Source organism: Semicossyphus pulcher, unplaced genomic scaffold (genome assembly GCF_022749685.1).
Source record: "Semicossyphus pulcher isolate SPU_LCO1_2020_fin unplaced genomic scaffold, fSemPul1.0.p SCAF_26, whole genome shotgun sequence".
NCBI classification, from domain to species: Eukaryota; Metazoa; Chordata; class Actinopteri; order Labriformes; family Labridae; genus Semicossyphus; species Semicossyphus pulcher.
This window is the reverse complement of record NW_027211700.1, coordinates 4,186,693-4,210,436: the sequence shown is the minus strand read 5'-3', so window position 1 is coordinate 4,210,436 and position 23,744 is coordinate 4,186,693. Positions and strand designations below refer to the sequence as shown.

General features: G+C 44.8%; 1 protein-coding gene across 1 annotated transcript in view; it reads right to left on the bottom strand.

The window, feature by feature from the left end:
- Positions 1-1,062: 1,062 nt before the first annotated feature.
- lrrc75a (leucine rich repeat containing 75A) overlaps positions 1,063-23,744 on the bottom strand; it is a 68,255-nt gene continuing 45,573 nt past the window's right edge. Inside the window, exons 4-5 of the mRNA XM_069676634.1 lie at positions 2,300-2,573; positions 1,063-2,025 (exon numbers count right to left, since the gene is read on the bottom strand). Coding sequence (XP_069532735.1) covers positions 1,411-2,025; positions 2,300-2,573 — 889 coding nt within the window. The 3' untranslated portion in view covers positions 1,063-1,410. The remainder of the gene's footprint in view (positions 2,026-2,299; positions 2,574-23,744) is intronic.

Genomic DNA, 23,744 nt, shown 5'->3' with positions numbered 1-23,744 from the left:
GCAAACAAAACTATCAGGAAGAGGATTTTCTATACAGTTATTTTTAATGTTGTTACTGCTGCCACCAGGTCAGGGTATGACAGCCATGAACAGCACGCTGCTAAAAGAGCCTTTGTTTACATTTTCCCCCATAAAGACTCACAGCGAGTGATATGTTTGCATGTTTAAAGACAGTAGGAGGAGGTTTTTCTCAAGTGAATAATACACATGTACAGGACAGGATCATCAAAGACATAAGAGGTACCGGTTAATCCACAGGGGGCGCCAAAGTCGACACAGACTGAAAATTCCTCACAGTAGCTTTAACACAAAACAAAGTGGTCTGCAGCTGCTGTGTCGCCATCTTTCTTTCAGTGTTTGGATTATGTGCAAAGTGAAATTTGAAGAGTTAATTTTACCTGAAGCAAAGAAGAGGAAGAAAGGAGGGACGCTTGGATTTCCTGCATCACTAACTGAATTCATGCGTGTTGCTCTGACGCTTCTGCAACTGCATGGCTTCGTTCTACGGCATCTCTAATGCAACGCTGCGGTTCAACAAGTATATCGTGCATAGAGAATATCATCAGGAGAAGATACGTGAAAAGACGCCGCTTATAGACGGATAACATAAACCTCCTCCAGACCAGGTGAGGTGTGCACAGGGAGTCACCTCAATGATCTCACTCAGTAGTACACCCCTCTGCTTTTTGTTCTGGGACTTTTATTCTGCTTCCTTACAATCATCCTGCCTTTATCATCATGTATCAGTTCTTTACTTCTTTTGGTTTCAGCTGACTAATTCCCTGCTCAGTGCTCTTCTCTTCCATCACGATGCATCTGTTCGTCTCTTAAGAGGAAACTGATTTCCACCAAGCGACCTTTTCGTTCCCATCTATCTTCTGCTCCATCTGGCTCGCTGTCGTCAACGTTATGTGGGAGGGAAACATTTTAAACATTTCGATTTCTAGTTTTTGGCAAAAACATTTTTCAAAGAGTTAAAGGGCCCTGATTAGTTTGTGTGAGTCTGCTTTCAACACACAGCAGTAAGGGGACGTGTGACAGGCACATGTAGGTATTAGCAGGGTTAGCAGGAGGAAGGGACCTGAATAAAGGTTAACATTCTGTACATAAACGCCTCACGTGATATAATAATCAGTCTACTCTATGCATTAGCATCCTTAGTCTTTTTATACTTTAAATACCAGACAGTTATAATTAAATCACACGTCCTGTTGGGGATTGTCTTCTCATGTTCAGTCACAGACAGTCACCTGGTTCAGCTGCCAGGATCTGACCTCAGATCAGTGGAGGGAGCATCCAGTGTTCATGCGTTTACATCCCTCAAACGCTACTTCCTGTTTGACTTTGAGCACGCTCAGTCTTGCACGCAGGACTTGACACAGGAGGAGAAACATAAGCAGGAAGCAGAAATCAGGTCAGGTGATCCGACTGGTCGGTTACCTCGTCCAAATCGTAGTCCTCCTCCGCTCTCATTGGCTCCACGGCTCCAGAGGAGTGCAGCGATTGGCTGGAGCAGGACATGTGTGAGGAGCGGCTCTGCGTGTCGTCCTCGTCCTCCACCACCGTCGCCCTCCTACCCGGCCGCTGCTCTCTCCGCTGCTCCTCCTCTTCCTCTACTCTCCTCCCGCCCCTCCCCCTCCTCCCCCCAGCCTTCCTCTGCTCCTCCACCGTCCACATGCTCTCGTCCTCTTCCTCCTTCCCCTGCACCTCCCGGTCAAAGTCCAGCAGCTCCTCCATCATCTCCTCGATCTCCATCTCTCCGTCCAGCTCCTCCTCCACCTCCGACCGCAGCTCGCCCATGCTCTCAGTCCGGTTGGTGTCGTCCGTCTCCTCCTCCTCCCCGAGGCCCCTCAGCCTCTCGGGGGGGTCGCTGGCCTGACTCTCTCCGAACTCGAGGATGGTGGGGAGGTTCCCCTGCTTGGGACAGCGCTTCCTCAGGCTGACCAGGAAGGGCTGCGGCAGGGAGAAGATGTCCACGTTGTTGCCCAGGTCGATCCACGTCACGCTGGGGAAACTGCCTGGATCCTACGGCACAAATACAAACACACCGTATTAAAAACATCGCAATCATCAACCCTAACCCTAATTCTTTGATATTGTTGTTTTTTACGAGAGATGCCCTGATTCAATAAAGGCATGTTAAACTAAATCCTTGGCTCAGTGCGAGTGTGCCTGAAGAAAGAAGAAAGAACTGGCAGCATCACCACCCCAGAGTTTTGTCTTTTGCCAGAATTTTGTACCAAGAAGTCACCGGAGAGACCTCATTCACAAGCATCACACTAATATGTGGCTCTCTGACCTTGAGCGCGTCAGTCAGCTCCTTCAGGACCGCCCTGGTCAGCCTGTTTCCGTTCAGCGCAAGTGTCTCCAGGTGTGGCATGGAGGCCAGCGTGGGCAGCAGCAGCATGAAGGCCTCGTCCGTCAGCTCGGAGAAGCCCAGCTCCAGGCTGACCACGATGGAGGCGTAGCGCTGCAGGTGCGCGCACAGACGCTCCATGTCCCGAGCCGTCAGAGGGATCCCGGACAGGTCCAACGCACCGCTGGAGGGAGGCGTCGACAGCACCGCCTTCAGACTGGAGAAAGGAGAGCAAATGTTAGAGGCTTCGTTGTGAGATTGTTGGTTTGTTTCCGGAGCTTATTCTCAAACCTCATGATGGCGCTGCACCTTTTGAAGCAGATGCACCATAATTACATTCATCATATACTTTGCAACATGATCCACCTCCACCTGTCACATAAACACCTGCAGCCTCACACCTTTAAAGTGACAGAACAGCAACATTTCAATGCTTCTGTTTCCATGTTTGCATCTTAATTTATTCACTGTGAAAAACAACAAACGAAACAATCGATTGCTTTGCTGTAACAGACTTTATTGTTTCTTTGAGTGTTTGTTCCCACATGTTCCTCCAGCCTTATCCAACACATTCAGTCTTCTGTAACCAGACATGATCGAGTTACAGATAATCAAACCTGTTTTTACTGCATCACTGAGAGAATGTAGAGCAATAGATAGAAAGAGAGATAGACAGATTGAGAGAGAGATAGTCAGAGAGAGAGAGAGAAACAGAGAGATAGACAAACCCTAACTAAGAACAGACTCAGTGTCTGTCGAAACTGGTCGCCATAAAAAAGAACGTCCAGAAAGAACGAAGAGACTCTGCGAGCACAGGAATTCATTTCCTCACTAATTGCTGAAAATACAAAGAAGATTAGAGAAACGTTTTGTGCCGACGTGTAAAGATAAAGTCCCAGACTTTGTTTCCTCCCAGAAGAGAAACTGATTCGAATCCTGCTGGAAGAAGAGAGCAGGACAGAAGCTGGCAGGAGGGAATGTTGCTGCATGTTGTTGCTGTTTGTTGTTTTTCTTCTTTCCTTTTTATTTCTTTTCATCATTTACTGTTTATTTAATTGATTATATTTTGTATGTGACTTTTTTTGCTTTGGCAACATGTTTGATCCAGAACGTCACGCCAGTAAAGCTTGAATTGAGAGAGAGAGAGAGAGAGAGAGAGAGAGAGAGAGACATAGAGAGAGAGAAAGAGAGAGAGCGAGAGAGAGAGACAGAAAGAGAGAGAGACGGAGAGGGAGGGAGAGAGAGAGAGAGAGAGAGAGTCAGAGAGACAGAGCGAGAGCGAGAGAAAGATAGAGACATAGATAGACAGATGGACGGACGGACAGACAGACAGACAGACAGACGGACAGATAGATAGATAGATAGATAGATAGATAGATAGATAGATAGACAGATGGACGGACGGACAGACAGACAGACAGACAGATAGATAGATGGATGGATGGACTTTGTTACAGCAGCTACAATCACTGTCGAGACACCACATCTAACACTGAGCGTAAAAACAAACTAGAAATAAAAACACTTTCTAAAAACGTAATAAAAACTTGAGAAGTGAATAACATGTCTATTAATATATGTATAAATATAAGCTTTTGTACCTGTTTCCTGTCCATGAGTAACCATTGTTAACAGTGCTGAGAACTGTTACGTTACTGATAGTAAAGGTACAATTGATCACAAACAGGCAAAACATGGAGCACATTAATAACAGAGTCTGATTTCACTGACTATTAATGCACATATATATACATATATATATATATATATATATATATTTACTCCTGCTGCTACATGTTAAGTTAGTTTACTGGAAATGAGGAAATGTATTCTAACTCATCATCAACTCCTTGATAAAAGTTTCCTCTTGTCCTTGAAAAGATCCCAAATCGAAGACCACTCACTAACTTATTTAAGCTTTAAGCCGACACGAACAAGAAGTCTGAAAAGTGGCATAAATTAAATTATAGCAACTAATAATATCAACAAACTGTTTCCCAGACTGCTGAGTGAACTGACAAACATGTGATTTGTCTGAAAGCAGCAGAAAAAGAAAGTTTGTTGAGCTTGAGTTGTTTTTTAAGATTCTCGCCAGTTAATTATGAAGCAGTCTGATCAATATGATATTTTATTAAATATAAAGACACTGAGGTGAAATAAATTAGAGGAAAGGTTTGAAGAGACATGAAGGGAAGATCGATATCTGTCTGTTTAATATGAAGCCAAAGCCAGCAGCTGGTTTGCTTAGCTTAGCTTAACTTAGCACAAAGACTGGAAACAGGTGGAAACAGTTAGCAGCGGGGCTCTCACTGCAGGTAAATAATATCCGCTCCAGTTTGATGCTGCTCTTTTTATCTAACTCTCTAGAAAGTGAAGAAGAGCGTTCCTCAAGGTTTCAAACTTTCTCTTTAGGTGGAAACTTTAAAGCCAAAAGCAAAGACAGAGAGATAATTAAAGTCCGCACTGAATGTGCACATTAAGTACTGTATGCACTGTACCCTGGCAGCTAATGGAAACTTCATAAACAGCAGCTGAGAGCTCCGGGGACGCACAGACAGAGACACAGAGACACAGAGGGGATTTAGGGCTTTAGAAACTGTAGTTTGGGGAATGAGAAACGGCTGAAACACTTGCAGCTAGACTCTCCAAACACACGGGCAGAGCTAAAAATAAATCCAGCGGGGCGCCTGGATTTGGTGGAGAATTAAGTGGGCCGAGCACAAAGGGCTTGGACCATAAATACAGATAAAGTGAGATCAGAAGTTTAATTTTCCAGCTCATAAATACAACAATATAATGGATTATCAGCATCGAATAACACACATGAGAGCTTTAGGGACACACAAAGAGATAGACTTTATTTAGGATTAACAGCTAGCATTAAATCTGCTCCTCCAGCGGCTATACATCCAGCATGAGACCATGCAGGCCAGAGGAACAAGTGCTACAGACTTTAGGATTCAACTCTTATCCTCGTGTAACAGCTGAATTTATTTCTCCATCCGTCCACCGCAGAGACTTCACAGGAATCTAGGCCACAGCAGCCCAAAGCAAAGCGAAGCGAGGGTCAAATTTAGCCCTCTGAAAATGATTTACTCCCCCTCCCAAAGGGCCACACAGAGGGGTCTGTCACCGAGTTACATTTTTGGATCGATCTTTGGGGGGAAAAACATGCAATTGGCTGTCAATCTAGCAACATCCTTCAGGATACGGTGACTGAAATAGGTCAAATTTGTGTGGATGTTTAGCTAGCAGCGTAGCACCAGGGAGGTTTAGGTCGTCTAACATCTTCGATCTGTAAATATCCCCAAACTACTGGATGGATTTAACATTTCTCTCACACGTGGAGGCTGCTGTTTGAGTCCTGCATGACACCAAAAATCATCCATGCTTAAACCATTGTTCTAATAATCAAGTAATTATCAAACATTTAGCGTTAATGTTTCTATTCATACCACAATGGACGAATCCTCGCAGCTGTTTGCATCTTGACCCTGACGTCGTGAGGATGCACTGCTGATTATCTAGATATAAAGTTATTTAAAAATGTTACTTATATACTTGTGGTTGCTGATGATACCGTTTATATATTGTATTTATCAAGCAGAGCAGATGGTGAGCTTAAAATCCTGGCTGTCATGGAGACGGCAGCGCCTCACCATCTCATTACAATCAGCAGCTCAGTTCCCCTGCCTGTCTGCTTATTAAACATGTCAGATGCTCCTGCTCGCTCTCTCTCTACCTGCAGCAGGTGGATTATCCCCCGTCGATGCATGCGTGGCTTCTCTGATAGATCGTCTTTTGTTCGTCGTCGGCTTCCTGCTTTTTTGTTTGTTTATCTACCTGCATAAAGGGACTGTTTATGTCGCTTCATCTCGGTCTGCTGCCTGTCTTCCTGTCTGTTTAAATCCTACACCAAATGTTTGAGTCTGATTTTGTTTGCGAGGACGAGAGGCGATCCTAACTCTTTTGTTTTTATCTCTCTCATTGTGTAAGAGGTCATCCTGAGACAATGTGCATGCTACAAATTAAATGAATAAGAGCTGAACGTAACAATTATTATGAATTCATATCGTGAAACGGCTCCTGACGACACTGACGTCGTCTACAGGAAGAAACAGAGCCGACTGTTCCTCCTGAGTTTTCAGACACCTCTGATTCAGTGTTGTGACCAAGTCATCTTTGCTCAAGTCTGAAGCAAGTCTCGAGTCATTTTTTCTTGTGCCAGTCAATTCAAGTCACAGGTTACGTCAAGTCAAGTCGAGTCCTTAGTTAAGGCCAGTCAAGTCACTTTTTTTCCACTCAAGATCCACTTTAACAGCTAACATTCAAACTTATGAACACACGCAAGTCATCCGAGTCATTATGCCTCACATCTTGCTTTTGGTCTGACCCACAATCCTTTGCAATTCGGAAGAAACATCACACCAACTTGCTAGCTTGTCTTTGTGTCTTCAAGGCAACAATATTTTCTACAATATTCAAATTTTGAGATACAGACTGTGACGGATGTATGAGTACAACAGACCAAAGTTTTGACAAAGTGAAATGTGATTTGTTTGCATACTGTATGCAACAACGGGACTTATAAAAGCAGCATGTAGGGCCGCCGGGTTAGCTCAGTTGGTAAAGCAGGTGCCCAGTCCTTGACGCACTGATCGCAGGTTTCACTCCCGGTCTGCCGATCATTAGGCGCATGTTGTCCCTCATTCTCTACTCCCCATATCTGCTGTATCTCCTCAGTTGTCCTATAAATAAGCCAAAATAATAATCTCTAAATCTAAAATGAACATGAACTCAGGGGATAGATCCTGCATGCAACAGGCTCCTGCAGACCTTCACCAGGCTGCAGGAGCTGAGATGCGGTGTCAGTGGATCAGACTTTACAGGCTGCTAAAGAAGGCCAGCTCTGTGGTCGGGCTGGACCCGGGCACTCGGAGGCAGCTGCTAAGAGGAGGATGAAGAGGAAGATCAAAGCCGTCCCTGATGTCCCCTCTCATCTGCTCATTCAGCCATCAGATCATCCACACAGGTGAGAGACAGAACGATTCAGGGGCCCATTTGTGCCAGAGGAGACAACACACACACACACACACACACACACACACACACACACACACACACACACGTTGTCTTGCATGTTAAACAAGACTGGTCAATTTAAAGAGAAGCACAGATTTAATGCAATCATGTCGTCTTGTTTCCTCTGCTTCTCTGTCCTCACCGCTGCCTAACACTAACTCTAACACTAACACCTCTCCTGTGGGAAATCAGCGTATTTATGCACCACAGCAGCTGCTCTGTAACATCACTATGTGCTCATTTTACATGAACTAAAACACACAACACATAACCGTACACAGCACAGTGTTAATCCCCTACTTACTGATGTACAGGCCACTAAGTGAAACCATGACAACATGTTCTTATGAAGTTCATATGGAGCATGTGTTAGCAACCAGCGGCGTATGTACTCATCCAGCAGACCTGGTGCAACAATATAAGTTTAAACTTGTGTTTCTGAACATGTGTGAATGTCAAGTCAAGTCGAGTCACTTTTTTTCCACCCATGATCCAGCACTCTTACCTGTAGTATCCGGTCTTTATACAGAGAAAAGACAAGGTGTTAGCAGCTCGTCTAATAATGATATTATTGGACAATTTATACAACCTGTTCAAAAAGTATGACAGTAAATTGTATCTGTGTTATCTTGGCACAGACGCAGCCATGATGATGGTCTGCTCTGAGATTGGTTGAGGAGTAACGGGTACGACTGATGAGGATTCTATTTGGGAGCTTTGATGTTGCGTGTTGCCATAGCGAGGAGTTTGACTGACAGCCAGTCATCCAATCATGATTCCCAGTTTGCGCTGCGTACATACTTGATAGATCCACTGTTTACTCTACTTTAAGATCTTGCTGGGTCTATTAGAACATTCATGAAGGAAACTTATGAATGGACTGAATGAGAATGAGGGGGAGCTGCAGTCGAGTAATTATTAAACAGTATAATATAGCCGATTAATAAAAATCCATCCATCATCGATACCGCTTATCCTGTTCAGTGTCGCGGAGGGCTGGAGCCTATCCTGTCATTTGGGGCGAGAGGAGGGGTTACACCTGGACTCATCGCCTGTCAATCACAGGGCTGACACATAGAGACAGACAACCTTTCACGCTCACACTCACACCTGTCTCTCCCTCTATCCCTATTTCTCTCTACCTCCGGTCTCAGCTGATGTCTGCTCACCAAAGAGTCTGTTTCTGCTCGATGTTTCTGCCTGTTAAAAGGAAATTTTGTGGATTAATGTTGCGTCTCTCTAAATAATATAACAAAGAGTCTAAACCTGCTCTATTTGTGAGTCTCCTGAGTTTACTTTTGGCTATAAAATGAATGAATGGACACAGTTTTCCCACATTAGCTGCGACAAGTGAATGCAAATGAACTGGAATAAGAAAACACCTCGAGGCTGACGCGGCTGCTCGTCACTGTCTGGGTAAGTGGTCTAAAACCACTTCCCACAGAGGCCCTGGAGGGTTTTTTTTGCAGCATTTCCTTCGTCTGAGACTGAAAGTGTGCTAATTGGTTAACACAGCTGCTGCAGCTCGGCCCTCGTCTCTCCATTACACTCGATGTGAGGCCGCTGATCTAATCGTCACAGCTCATCGTCTCCTCCCGTGCTCGGCTGCTCCTCCCTCTCCCTGCTCGGCTCCGTCTGTCTGCTTTAAGTGTTTTTCAGCTTTCAACAGCTAAACACACATCTCGCCCTGCACACTGTCTTCACCCTTCCTCTGATGTGTCATTAACTAAATGTTTCTGGACTTCTTTCCCATAATTCACCCTGCCCACAACCCCCCCCTCTTTAACCCAGACAGTCCAGCACTTCTCTCCAGCAACTCTCCGCCCTCCTCAGTTTAAAGCAATAAACAAAAAAAAAGGCAGGACGAGTGCAGAGCAAATAAAAAGCAGATGAGACGATGAGAGAGTCGTGATGTGTTTGGCTTCAGACCAGAATCCCACGCTGCAGAGAGAGAGACACACCCCCACTCAAACTGAGGTCACCCACCCCGTCTGGACGACAACCAGCGGCTCAGATTATATTATTACTATAAATATATCTGCCAAGGATGTTTTGTTTGCCTCTTTTTTGTTTGTTTGGTGGATGAATGACAGAAAAACTTCCGGCTTGACTTAAGAAAAAACAAGGTGAAAGGGTGCAACATGGGCTGAAGAAGAAACTGTTGTATATGTATACACTGGTGTCTACGGCAAAGCAAACGGTGAGGTGCAACTGAACTTCAAGCACCTGGTTTGTAACACGTACCTGTCGATTTTCTAACATTCAACATTTGGTCCTTGAGTTCAGACAGAGAGAAAAAACAAGCTGCTTATTTCTGGCTATTGACCTCTGATTTTTCCGTCTACATTCCCTTCCTGCATGCACATTCAAACCTCTGCAGATGATCCAGATCACAACAGCTCGACTGGTCTTCAATCAACCCAAAACAGCACATGTCACTCCATTGTTCATATCCCTCCACTGGCTCCAAGTCACCGCTCGCATCAAATTCAAAACCCTGCCGCTCGCTTACAAAACATCCAGGTCTACACTCCGTCCCGCCAATGAAAGGCGCCTGGTACTCCCATCACAACAGGGCCCTAAGTCACTAACTCTTCTCCTCGGTAGCCCCCAGGTGGTAGAACGAGCTACCAAACTCCATTCTGTCCGCAGAGTCCCTTTCACCTTTAAGAAGAAGCTAAAGACCCAGCTCTTTATGAACACCTCTGAACTTAATGATATTGAAGCTATTAATGATGATGACAACTCTCAGATGTACGTTGCTTTGGACAAAAGCTAAATAAAATTGTAACTAACAACTGTCACTAGTAGATTTTTCCTGTTGTAGCTAGCACGCAAACTAAGCTAATGTTAGCGCCATGAGCAGGTTGAAAACACTGCACTGGACACTGTGCTTGATGCAAGTCTGTAGCTCGCGGCTACAGCCTGTTAGCTTGTACATGAGCAGTGATTGCCATACTCAATATCTATGGACTTTTTGTCTGTGTCAACATGTGTTGCTACTGCCAAGCGACACAGACGCATCATGACACTGTAACGCCAGCGGAATTGGCATCAGCGCACCTTTTGCTGCGACTCTTTCCTGCGATAGCTAGCAAACAACCTCAGTGCGCACCATGAACTTACTTGCTCATCCGTGCAAAGCTTTGTGCCTTGTGGCGACACGAAAGTAGAGCTTTTAATGTCACGAGATGAGGCTTTCAGGAAGAGGACTAACTAACGTCATCACAAATGCAGTTCAGCATATTCAGCTGCTTTACCCCAACATCTGAGCATCTCCCCTTGTACCTCTTTCTTTCCTTCTTTTTAGGACTCACTCAGGTTCCCATGCTGATAGTCTGATGACCTACGTACGCCTTAATACCACACTGACGAAATTATATCTTGTGAGTCATAAGCTACTCCTCCACTTATTCCCATGAATGTCGTCTGTATAACGACACGTGGAGCTCCTCGTCACAGCCTCAATTTCATATCTCATCTCTGGAAATGACACTTTTGTCTCTGCTCGACTTCACAACGAGGCTTAACTGTGTTTCACCTCCGTCCTCATCATCGTCTCCGTGTCTGCTCCTGTCTCTCTGTGTCTCTCCTCTCTGCCTGATCTCATCCTCGCGCCCACGTGTTTCCTGAAACAGAGGTGAATCCAGGTGAAAGGGACTACGTTTCAGCAGCCTCCTCTTCACAATGAGAGATTTTTAAGATGACTTTTAATTAAACGTGATCCAAGAACATTGTGCATTCAATGTACGTCTTCACTCTCTGTCCTTATTTCTCCTCTGCCTGCCTGCCTTCCTGTGTTTCTGTCTCCCCCAGAGATCATTTATCACACAGTCGGCTGGTTTGAGCGTCTCCTTTTGCCTCCTCTTTCCTCTCCTGCTTACTGTGACAGAGAAGGTGAGAAGACACCTCCTCCCTCTCCTCCGCCCTCTCCTCCTGTGCAACAAGGTTCACAGAGGTGGCACAGAAGGTGTGACTGGATAGGTTTAAGTCTGTCTGACTGCTTTGCTGTTAAAGCTCCTCGATATCCGACTTGAAACATTGAAAATGCACACGTGACAGCAGGGTTGAGAGTCTCTTTCTGCATCCACAATAAAACAGTGTGGGCGGGGCTGACCACATTTTGATTGACATCTGCCTGGCTCATCTTCACAGCGCGTGACAGGCACTGTTGTGCAGTTTGAGTCAGAATCAGAGGAGGAAACAGAAAACTATTCATTTCAATGAGTCACTAAAGGGTGAGATAAAACTGCTTTTCTATACATATCATAGTTAGCAGTTAGCATACACATGCTACGTTAGCTGTGATGCCTCTATTACTTTTTAAAGTTATGAATGCAATGCTAAATGATGGCTCTGTAGTGTTAGCTAGTGCTAAATCTCGGAACCCATCGGCTATATTCTTATGACGAAATATCCTCTGGTGAACATGTCGGGCGTGTCCGGTTCAGCCAGCGGTTAGCGACTAACGATAGCGACTTCCTTTCCCTTGCGCTGCATTGTTTACAGTCCAGTTAGCAGCTTGAGAAGCGACCGTGTGTTCCGATCAAAGGCTGTATATAAAGATGGACGACATGACAGCTCCCTAAAAGTGAACTCAAACCCTCTCTATCGCCCCCTGCTGATTGGCTGCAGTATAGGTCATAAAGCCCGCCTCCTCCATGTTAACAGATGGGACATGAGTCAAACTATAAAATCAAAATACACGCGAGATAATTTTTTCTGAAAAATTGAAGTTTACATACCTGTGAATGTTGACCTCAGACCAACACAGAGAAGCTGTTCTGCTGTTAAACACGCCGACAAGCGAGATCCTTGCTGTTTTTATCCATAAGTTAAGTGTGTGTTGTGGTTAGCGGATGTGGCTACAGCGGCGCCACCTGCCAATCTCTACTGCGCAGACTCTGGCTCCATATAACATCACAATCGCAAGATGGCAGCGCCTATCACAGGCTATTTTGGCATCACTTTCGTACAATGGGAGCAGATGGAGACGCGTCGTCCACCTATATATACAGTCATTGATTCAGATCAAAAGCTAGCTTTATGACCTATACTGCAGCCAGTCAGCAGGGGGCGATAGAGGGTTTGGCTTCACTTTGGGGAGCTGTCACGTCGGCCATCTTTTCTACAGTGTTATGCACAGCCAGAATAGCTGCCGTGTGACTTTTCTTATGTTTGGATTGTTTCTTAATTATATAATAAATATCGAAGCATAACCACGCCCAATTCAAACCCAATATGATAAATTATAAATACATAAAACCCTGTATTACACTGTTAGAAGACTATTTTGGATTTTGGTTTCAAGTTGCTTAAATGTCAGACACGCAGGAGGATTCTTACAGTTTAGCTGCAGGACTGTTTCCTGTCTAATAATGACATATTTTAGGAGACATCACTGACTCCTCTGCGACATTTAGCTCAGTAGTTTTATCTTATCATGCGCCATCAGGAGCTGCAGGCTCACTTTGCATGCAATCACTACAGCAGCTTCTGATTACACTGATTACTGAACTTGAACCGGGGAGGAGGAGCTCTGGAGATCAGCTGCTCGAGTGTTCAGGTGGAAGAAAATCACCAAAACACTTTGTTGGACTCCACTCTCCCAGCTGCGACGTCCTCTCCTGATGAAGCTGCGTCCTGTCTGTGCTCCATGTTTGTCCAGGTGAACAAATGAGCATCTTTTACTGTTTATTTCCAAGTGGCTGAACCACAGAGCACAAAGAGGTGGTGACTTATGTGCTGCTTTTTCTTTTCTGTTAGTGCAGACATGTTTACTCCAGCTGAGCGACATAACAGTCTGCCTGAACTTTATCCAACACTCCTGCAGGATTAATCCCACATCTGCAGAGAGAATTTTTAATTACAGGATGTCTTTAATTAAATATCGAGTTTATAATATTAATTTAAATATATATCATTCCAGACGTAGTGGGCCTTTCTGTGTGGAGTTTGTATGTTCTCCCCGTGCATGCGTGGGTTCGGCTTCCTCCCACAGTCCAAAGACATGCTCGTTAGGTTCATTGGTGACTCTAAATAAAAGTGTGAATGTGAGCGTGAAAGGTTGTCTGTCTCTATGTGTCAGCCCTGTGATTGACTGGTGATCAGTCCAGGGTGTAACCCCGCCTCTCGCCCAATGACAGCTGAGATAGACTCCAGCCCCCGCGACCATGGACAGGATAAGCGGTATAGATGATGGATGGATAGTCTTTAGTGATAGGACAGCTTAAGAGAGACAGGAAATAATGGGAGAAGAGAGTGGGGGATGACGTGCAGCAAAGGACTGAGGACAGGTGTTGAACCTGTAGCCACTGCGTCAAGGACTGTAGCCTCCGTACATGGGACGCCTGCTCTACCAACTGAGCTAAACCAACGATCCTGAACAGGATCAGCGGTATAGATAATACTTTATAATACTTTAGTTATGTCACTAACGTACGTATGCACCTGGTGATTCAACATCTTGAAAGACAACCTTCTTAAGTAATTGCACACTGTGATCAACCTCGTTCTCTTCGATTAAGTTTGTTTGACCCGAACATCAAACGACCATAAAAACAATAAGCCAGAGGAAAGCGAACAGAGATGATGCCATCATTTTGAAGCGCTGCAAACTGACCAACCTGCCATGTTTGATGAGTTTGGAGAGAAATCGGACTGATATGTTAGTAAACAGTTTGTTGAGTGAAGTTGGGGCCTGTGGCAGCTTGTTCTGAAATGATCTGCCCCCTAGTGGCCAAAAGGTGATTACTGTACCTTTAAGAGCAGCACATTCTGAGCCACCGTCTACTTCTCACCAGCAGCAGGAAACTAAAGAACGTTTTGTGTCAAAATGATTAAAAAACAATCGACTGTTTCAAAGAAAATCATTTCTGACTTTGTCACAAACTTCAGTGATGAACTTTCAGATGAAAAGTGAAGAAGAAACTGTGACAGAGGCAGCTGGCTTCTGTCCAGCTATTCATCCACAAGATAGACTGAGGAGTTTCTCCGTACAGCGTGTCTTTATCTGTGTCAGGCAGCACTGGAGCTCAGTGGGTAATACCATTATTCACACAGCTACAAGAGGTCACTGGTCCACTGGGAATAAACATGAGTCATATATAGAGGCACAAACAAATGACGGTGTTGTTTAGTGGAGGAGGATGGAGACAGAGATGCAAAAACCATCAGCCCTGTTTTTTTATCTGATTCAAAAGCTCTTATGTGTTCATACTCAGACCCGCTGATGAATTCAAAGTAGATGACCGCTGTGTCAGTGAGTCCCTGGACAGCATCGTGGAGCTTTACATCACGGACACACAGTAAAGGTTACATTTGAATCTCTTCACTGCACGGCTGCATAATGAGTTTTGTAGCGGTCTGTTCTCATTCTTGGATGTACTTCCAATGGAAACTAATACAATATAATTCCTACATACCCACGTAATCATGAGCTAATTTGGACCCGTTGGCAGCAACATCGGACCCTCGGAGCAGCTGGCCCCGGCTGCCCAGCATGTGGGAAGTCAAGTGATGTAATAAACCGGCCGATATAGTCCAGGGGAGTGGCGATGGGTGGGAATAAATGGGTCGAACAAAACAGGCCTTCAGGAGACTGAGTCACATGTGGAACAAAAAGTCATTGTTGAGTGATGATTTTCACCCACAACATGATTTGTGTCCTAAACGTAACCGCGTGTTTGTTGTACTTCATCCAACCAAACAGACTGATTCATGTTAACAGTGTGTCAGAAGGGAAGGAACAAACCTTACGGCTGATGCTGCCTCCTGCATCTGTATTAAAAGCCAAAGGGTACCTTAAAGAGATGCTAAAGGATAAACAGGCCACAAAGAGTACCTTAAAACTGTTTTTAAAGATTAACTAGAAACAGATGTTTCCTTACAACAGACACAAAATGGGGCTTTGAAACAGTAGCAAATCCGACGCTACCTCTGCTGTATTGTATTAAAAGCCAAAGGGTACCTTAAGATGCTTAAGGATACGCTTAAACAGAGGCTTAAGATGCCATGACAGAGAGCCTGGAAAAAGACCAGTAAAGGTCACTTAAAAACAGATGCTAAAGGGGAACTAACAACAAAGCGTGCCTTTGAATGGATGCCAAAGAGAACTTTGATCTGGACCATTGATGGTGTCTTAAAACAGATACTAAAGGAACCATAAAAACAGACCTTAAAACAGATGCCAAAGGGTACCTTGAAAAAACACTAAAGGAAGACTTGAAACAGACTTTAAACAGACGCTATGTTAGTGTCGTCATAAAACACTAAAGGGTACCTTGAAAACTTTGCAAAGAAGAACCTTCAAACAGACCAAGCGTATGCTGAAAGAGATGCTATGGGTACCATGAAACAGTTGATAAAGGGTCCCTTTAGACAGAGGCTAAACAGATGCAACAATGTGCGCCTGTATTAGACATGTCTGTGTCTATTATGGCTACATCTGTAACAGAAGCCACAGGGTACCATTAAAAGATGCTAAAGGGTACCTTAAAAGAGACACTCGGCACCAAAGGACACTATGACACAGAACCTTAAAGGTATAATAAGTAGGAGTTTCCTAGAAAAATATAAAATATAGACTTTTACAAATATAATATAAATCATCACTTATGGGCCTCTATGTGTGTGTTGGTGAGTGTGTGTGCAGACCCTTGTGAGACCCTTCCCTCTGCATCTATTCTGTTGTTTTGCTTTGCACGGGACGTTTTCAGGAGGGGCGCTGTTGTGGTTCCCTGAGCCAATCACAGCGTACAGGTGAGTGTGGGAGTGGCTCAAACCGGGTAGGACAAGCTAACCGGCGGTTAGCATGCTAGCGCAAAGGTAACCGCGATGCTGTCGAGTGTTAGCTCGGCGGGGTGGGCGTGTTCTCGCACAAGAGGATGAGAGTGAACTTCTGGTGACGAAGAGCCCAGGAGGAGAGGCCCAGTTTGAATGTTTTGTTGACAAAATGCAAGGAGAAATCCTACTTATTATACATTTGAGGGTACTTTGAAACCAACCTTAAAAGATAACCTATAACAGATGCTGAATGGTACCTTCAAACTAACCAAAAGAAAACTTAACCTAGACCACAAAGGGTACCTTAAAACCTATGTGAACCCTTTATTTTAAGTCCCTTAAAAGAAATTAAAGGGTGTGCTGAAACAAACCCTGTTTCATGCTAAACAGATGCAACATTGTGCGTCTGAATTGGACACCAAAGGGTACTTTGAAACAGACACTTACGGTTACGTTGAGACAGGCGCTAATAGATCCCTTTAAACAGACTAAGAGCGGTACCCTCAATAGACGCTTCAGGGTACCTTGGGACAGACACTGAACAGCTGCTACCTCGTGCATCTGTTGTCCACAGCTTTTTGTTAATTCTGAGGCTTTTGACACACGAAGCGTGAAGGATGTGGTGGGACAAAACACATGTGCTCCACTTCACCATCTGGACTCACAAATACTTTAAAAAATCACACATTTCACTACCTTTTCTCCTGAATCTGTCTTTGTCTCCTGCTGGCACTGCATCGCCCATGCTCCTGTCACAATCTCGTATATTTTTAGAAAGTGGTGCCTCGTTGTTTTTCCTCTCCTGCTCTGTGTGCTCAGAGATATTGCCTCAGAGTAACTCCTGCTCAGTGAGGGAGGGCAGAGGAGCACGATTCGGGCCCCGGGACAGAGGGCAGAGAGGATGATTCAGAGGACGAGTCATGGGAACGAGAACAAAGATTTGGATTAAACCGAGAGAAAGGAGGGCTTTTGAATTGCTTGGATTAATTATAACATGTCATTATCTCACCATTATAGCTTTAAAACCCGAGGACTGAAGTCAGCGTTCCCACCCCAACTAACTGTGACACAACTGTGTGAGCTGCTCAAATCATAAACAGGCGCTACGTGTTTTTGTCAAATATCCTCATATTGAAAACAGTGTGAAGACAAAAATAAAGTAATTTCAACAAGGATAAGTCTGAATCCAGCTGTCTCTTTAATGTACAATAACACAGATCTACTCACTTAGTGGATACCAGTCAAAGAAAGAAAAGGGCCTCGCAGGACAGCTGGGACATCTTAGACACAAAGAGGGATTAACACAGAAGATGGAGGAGGAACATTTCTGATTCATCTAAAGCCATTGCTTGAGATTGGTCTTAAAAGTGGAAACTGTGAGGCATCCAGGACCGTCGAGGCTGGCGTCGAGGGACGGGCAAAGGAGAGAGGCTACAGTCGTGGATGCGGCGGCCCCAGGCTTGACTCCTTTGCCGCATCATCCTCCACTCTCTCTTCCCGTGTCCAACACTATCCACCTTGGCTGTCACTTTTGCATCTAAATTAAAGACTTTGTTATTATCTAATCTCATATATCAATGATTTCTGTGAGAAGCACATCACATGTCGTCTTACTCAGTCTGGATTCTTACTTCCACACTGTAATCTTACTCTCTTCTTCTAGTTTCAATTCACAATCTTTAATCTGCTCACTTTGCTTTGCTTCAGTCCTCCAACACACCTGCACCTCTGCACAGCTTCTGGCCCCATCCCCTCTCTCTGTCTGTGTCTCTGTCTGCTTTGTTGACTGTCCTCATCAGCAGTCTGTTTAATTAAGTCACAAATGTTAAATATTTTCTGTCGCTATTCAGTTCTCACAGCACGTGAGCCGTGCGTGCACGAGGGACGTTACTGATGACGACATGTGCACCTTTAATGAGCTTTATAAACAGCGACAATCAATGCTTTTACAGTAGGGACATAGAGATAAACAATAGTATTGTTTACATTGTGTAACAGAACTACATATGATTGTGTGTGGACAGAGATGTCGGACCCTCTTTTGCCGTTAGAACACTGTGTGAGGAGTAAACTGGTCCCGCTGTTAGTTTGTCCTCCACGAGGAGAGGGGGGCGAACGACAGGACATCTCCGTCGTTTAATTGCAACTTCAGGACACGTTATAGAAATCTGAAGCAGGAAACATTGTGATCGAATTCAACATTGAAGCGCAGTAGATAACGCTGACCCACGAACAAATGAGTAATCTGCTGTCCAGAGTCCCAGAATGCTTCACGTTTAAGTAGTGTGCCGTGTATTGCGATAACACGCTGCCTGCCGTTGTTAACCTTTAGTTTAACCTTAGTCAGAAAGCACAGGGGAGACTTATTGTTGTTCTGCTGCAGGGCCGAAGCTGTAGCTAGCTTCGGGGCTAACTCCTGTCACTTTAATACGCTTGTAGGAAGCAGCAAGCAAGACACGCAGCTCGAGTCGTGAGGAGTCGTAGGCTCTATTATGCACAAACAGCCTGGACTGTACATTAGTTCTGTTGTTTCTACAGCTACTGATCACTCTTTTCTCTGCTCCGGTCCCTGACACTTCTCTTACTCGCTCTAGCACCCCGCTGTCACACACTTAGCTCTCCCCAAAAACAGAGCTACACTTCGAGTATAAAACCGTGCTCCAGGAGCGCTGCATGTATCACTACGTAGCCAATACGTAGTTGTTGTTCTATAAATAAAAAACAAAGTGGATCATGTAGAGCACTCCCTTATAGATCTAAAGGCCATTATTTACTGACGTCACAGCTCGTCCAAACCTGCTCACATCAGCAGGTGTTTGTACAGCTTCCTCCTCGTGCTTTCATCAGCCAATAACAGTAAAGACATCAAACGTCCTCTACAGTCGCTGTGTTGTCTGGGGGTGTATGAGTGTAAATAAGTGCTTGTGAGAGGTCTGCAGCAGTGATTGAGTGTGAGAGCGTTCAGACGGGTAAATTGATGACTTCCTACAGGCTGGAAAACGAAACCAGCAACTCAACATTTCCAATAATGACTTTCATCTCTCCCTTTCTGTTTAATCTTCATATCTTTATCAAGTTTATAAAAGAGAACCTCTATTTTACAGGCGTCACAATCCTTCATGTCCTTCGCTCCCACACAGACTCGAACATTCAAACATAAATCAGGGCCGATAAATGTCGATATATTTCCTCCCCACCTGCCTCAGCCTGCTGGAGAGACGAAGCACAGCGGCTCAGACATCCTGAGTCAACACTCCGCTTCTCTCTCTGCAGGCTGTCAGAGCTCAGGTGGGAGGCAGCCAATAAATCTGTCGGTGCGGCGGACACAGCCAGCCGGTCAGACGGACTGAAGGAGAGGCAGACAGGCAGGCAGGCAGTCAGACGGAGAGAGCCAGGGGAAAGCAGGAGAAGGTAAATTATCGATCGTGTGGCTAACAATGTCGTGGTAAAGTAAAACCTCAACAAGAGCTCTTTATTTCCCTCGCAACATCATAAAAATTTAACCATCCCTTTGTAAAAAAAACCAAGGAGAGGCAGACAGACCGACTGAGGCGCAGGCCAGACGGTGGACAGACGGGCAGTTGTTTACTCGCCGGTTGTCAGTCAGCATCTTGCCTGCTGAGGCTTTTTGGCTCAGTCGATGACATACTGGACCCTCTCCAGTGTGAACTGAAGAGCCTGTAATTATTTCATTCTGAAGGGCTGAAATATTGTGGAGCAGAAGGGTTCAGAAGTATTGGAGGGCAAATACAGACAATATAAAGATGCTGACTGGTACTGAAGAGATTTAAGGCCCTGTGTCCACTAACAGCGTTTTTTCACTGTTGGTAGCACTTCCGCTTGCCTCGGTAGTGACGTCAAGTCTGTTTTAAATCGCTTAATATTTGCTTTTATTCAACGAAATGTTACAAAGAAACATAAAAACAATGTAAAGGAATAGTGTCCTGGTGCTAGCAGCAGCTCTACACCTGGAAATTGTTCCCTCGAAAAAACACAAGGTGTTCCAAAAGTCACTTTCAAGAAGTAACTAGTTTCAACGGAGAGCGCAGCGATAAAAAACAGCTGATGCTGAGGACGCTGCACTGCATTGGTTTCCTCTTGTGTCTGTCTGTTCCTGTCTGTGTTTGTCTGTGTGGCAGGCGTGGCTCATCACTCTCCAGTCCTGCCTCCTCGTTACCTGGTCAAGCCTCTCCACCTCCTTGCCGCACACCTGCTTCCCATCTACAATCAAGCCTGCAGCTTCAAAACCCTGGCCTGTCTTCCACTCTTTGCCAGATCGCCTGTGGTGGTAGTTAGAGTCGGCCACTTGGATAGTGAATTCAAGTTTAGCTTAATCTGTGAAAAGTCTTTTTTGAAAGTCTAACACTTCTGTCTCTTTTTTGCTCTAGTGTTTTTTGCCTGCCCGCCTGCCCGCCTGCCACCCCCTCTTCAGCTGGATTATCCACCTCTTTTTCCTGCTTAGTTTTTGGACAATAAAACCCCTTTAAATCTGCTTCTGTGTTTGGTGTGTTGCACTTGGGTCAAGCCTTCAGTTAATCGTAACAGTTAGTGGACACAGGCCCTTAAAGGGGCTGTATCTTTTTATGGATGTTCTCATATTTTCATGGGTTTCAAATTTTTGTGTGAAAAAGTGAAAACTGTCTAATTCCATGTTTTTCCAGAATGACATGTTTAATAAGGTTGCCTCTGAAACGGGCCGTTCAGAACAGCTGCAGGTTTCTACGTAGAACCTTTCTTTCGCTGAAATCGACCAATCGTCATTCACCGTCATTCGCCTCAGGCTGCCTTCTTACACTCGCTTGTAGTCAAGTGGTTGTCAAGATTTTTACCATTCCGATACCTCCTGGCGATTCTGGCTCGGACATATAAGGCCGAATAACCGATCCTAGAGCAGCCATGTTTTCTACAACTTTGGAGTGAGAGTGCAGTGCGGCCGCTGCCCCACGTGGGATCGCACACTACAAATACAGCCAGCCAATCGTGGCTACGGTCTGACTTTTAAATGGCAGAACGCCTTGTTCGTTTCAGGAGGAAGGAGAGGCTCCGAAAAATACTTGAAATATGTATACAATTTTAAAAATGAAACAAACATTACCAACGTGATTCAAAAACGAAAATTGATTGTACAGGTAAAATATGTCTCCTCTAATGTTATTGCTCTGTGTCTGCTGGACGTGTAAATCGGCCTTTTTTCCATTAAAAGTTTTTTAAAAAGTCTAAATGGAACTTTTATTGATGCAGCTTTAACTCTGCTGAAATAAAACTTAAACTAAATCTTAATCATGAAAACTTGGGACCTCTTTTTGTAGATTTGACACTTGGAAACACGACGATGTCGCTACAACAAAGTCTGATGTGGAGCAAACGTGACCAGTGAGATGACAAATTTGTCGATGAAATCTGAATGAGGAAGTCTGTGACTGTGACGTATGTTTAAATTAAGACCATCCATCTGCTCCGGACTCACTCCTCGTACCTCAAAGTACGACTTCAATCAGACACAGCTGACGGGGAAGTAAAGCTACTGTCCTGCCAAATGTTGCTAAAAAAGACACAAAATATCCTCCCAGTTTTCTCAGCAGGGTCTCAGACCTCGGCTGTAACACTCAGCTGTGCCTCATTTCAGACCTCTGAGCGGACTCGCTGAAGAGGCTGAAAGGAGCCGTTGTTCGGCAGCCAGACAGCCAACAGTAAGCCTCTTAAATCCTACTTTTTTCACGATTCACAACCACAACTGCTCTTGTTGAATGGACAATAACAAACTGCCGGCCAGTTGATTTACATTTTACACAGAAAGCTCCTTCTCTAACAGACACGGTGGCTCATTTTCACTTCTCAAAAGTTCAGGTCAGATCTGCCGGGCCCAGCTGGGTTTGATCGCGCCCTCCCATCTCTGTCCAACACACAGGCAGTGATGTAAGACCTGAAGCTGAGAGCTTGAGAGCAAAAATCTTCTTCCAGAAAGACACTGAAATGTTTGTTTGCAGAAAATGTTAATATTTCTGCCACAAGATCGATTTACTGCTTTAAAAACCATCCAGGCCATCAGGCTTTTGTATGATTCTTTATCTAATTCTTACACAAACAGATATGACTAAACATATGAGTCATGAAGTTGGCAGCTCTGTAATGTTTGTGTCACATTTAATGGAGAGAATATATTAAAAAAGACTGACTAATGTTACAATTAGGCCTGATGGAGAAGGTGTTACGTCAAACACACACAGGAGACAAATCTGAAAGTCAAACAGATCTTAAAATCTAAAAATCAGCTACGATACAGCAGCTATTGTGCGTTTTTGTATCATTTCACAGAAGAAGAAAAAGCAGCTTGTGGTCAGATCTGTGTCTGAGCTCCAGGCCGCTGTGTGGCCACATGTCTGACTGACATGTGAGGGCGCTGACACAGCAGGCCGAAAGCCGCCAAGTGTCTGTCCATAGGTTAGCGTCTGCGTCTGTCACTGCTGCTGCTCGTCGGCTCTTTTCTGCAGCTTTTCGGCCGATTGAACGTGTTGATTGGTCGGTGAGAGAAAGTGCTCTGATGTGGTGGTGAGTGAAGAAAGCAGGAAAAACAGGGCGCTGGTTTAACTCAGTTGGTAGAGCAGGCAGCAGGTACAGAATGCAGCGGCTGCAGGTTCGACACCTGTCCTCAGCCCTTTGCTGCACGTCATCCCCACTCTCTTCTCCCATTAGTTCCTGTCTCTCTTCAGCTGTCCTATCAATAAAGACGATCCATCCATCCATCATCTATACTGCCTATCCTGTACAGGGTTGTGGGGGGGGCTGGAGCCGATCTCACACGGGCATTTTAGAGTCACCGATGAACCTCATGTCTTTGGACTGTCGGAGGAAGCCGGAGTACCCACGCATGCACGGGGAGAACATGCAAACTCCACCCAGAAAGGCCCCCAATGTCTGAACCAGGATTTGCACCTTCTAGCTGTGAGGCGACAGCGCTAACCACTGCACCACCGTGCAGCCCAATAAAGATTAAAGACGAGAGGAAAAACGACTCGTCCTCTCCGACACCAAAACACCTCGAGCTGACTGCAACAGACTCATCAGCACCTTTTAATGAGAGACATCTAAATTAGTCTCTAATAGGGCCGTGCAATTACTCACAATTTAGTCATTACTGCAATTAGAGCAAAGTCTGAATTTATTGCAATGAATAATAAAAATTATCTTATGTAAACAAGCCACGCTTTCTAACTTATCATTGTCGAAATACACAGATTAAAGGAGTTACATCCACACTAATAACATATTAATAATGTTTCCTTATGTCTGTCGTAGTTTCTGTCATCGCTCAGTTAATGTATTAAATGTGAACTGTCCCTTTAAATGTGGACGCCTGTGATGCACCAAGCTAAAAGCAGCAGACCAACCCCAGAGTTACTGCTGTTAACCAGCGGGACCACAGAGCTGGAGATCACACACACACACACACACACACACACACACACACTCACACACACACGCACACACGCACACACGGACGCTGACTAACAGCCACACACAA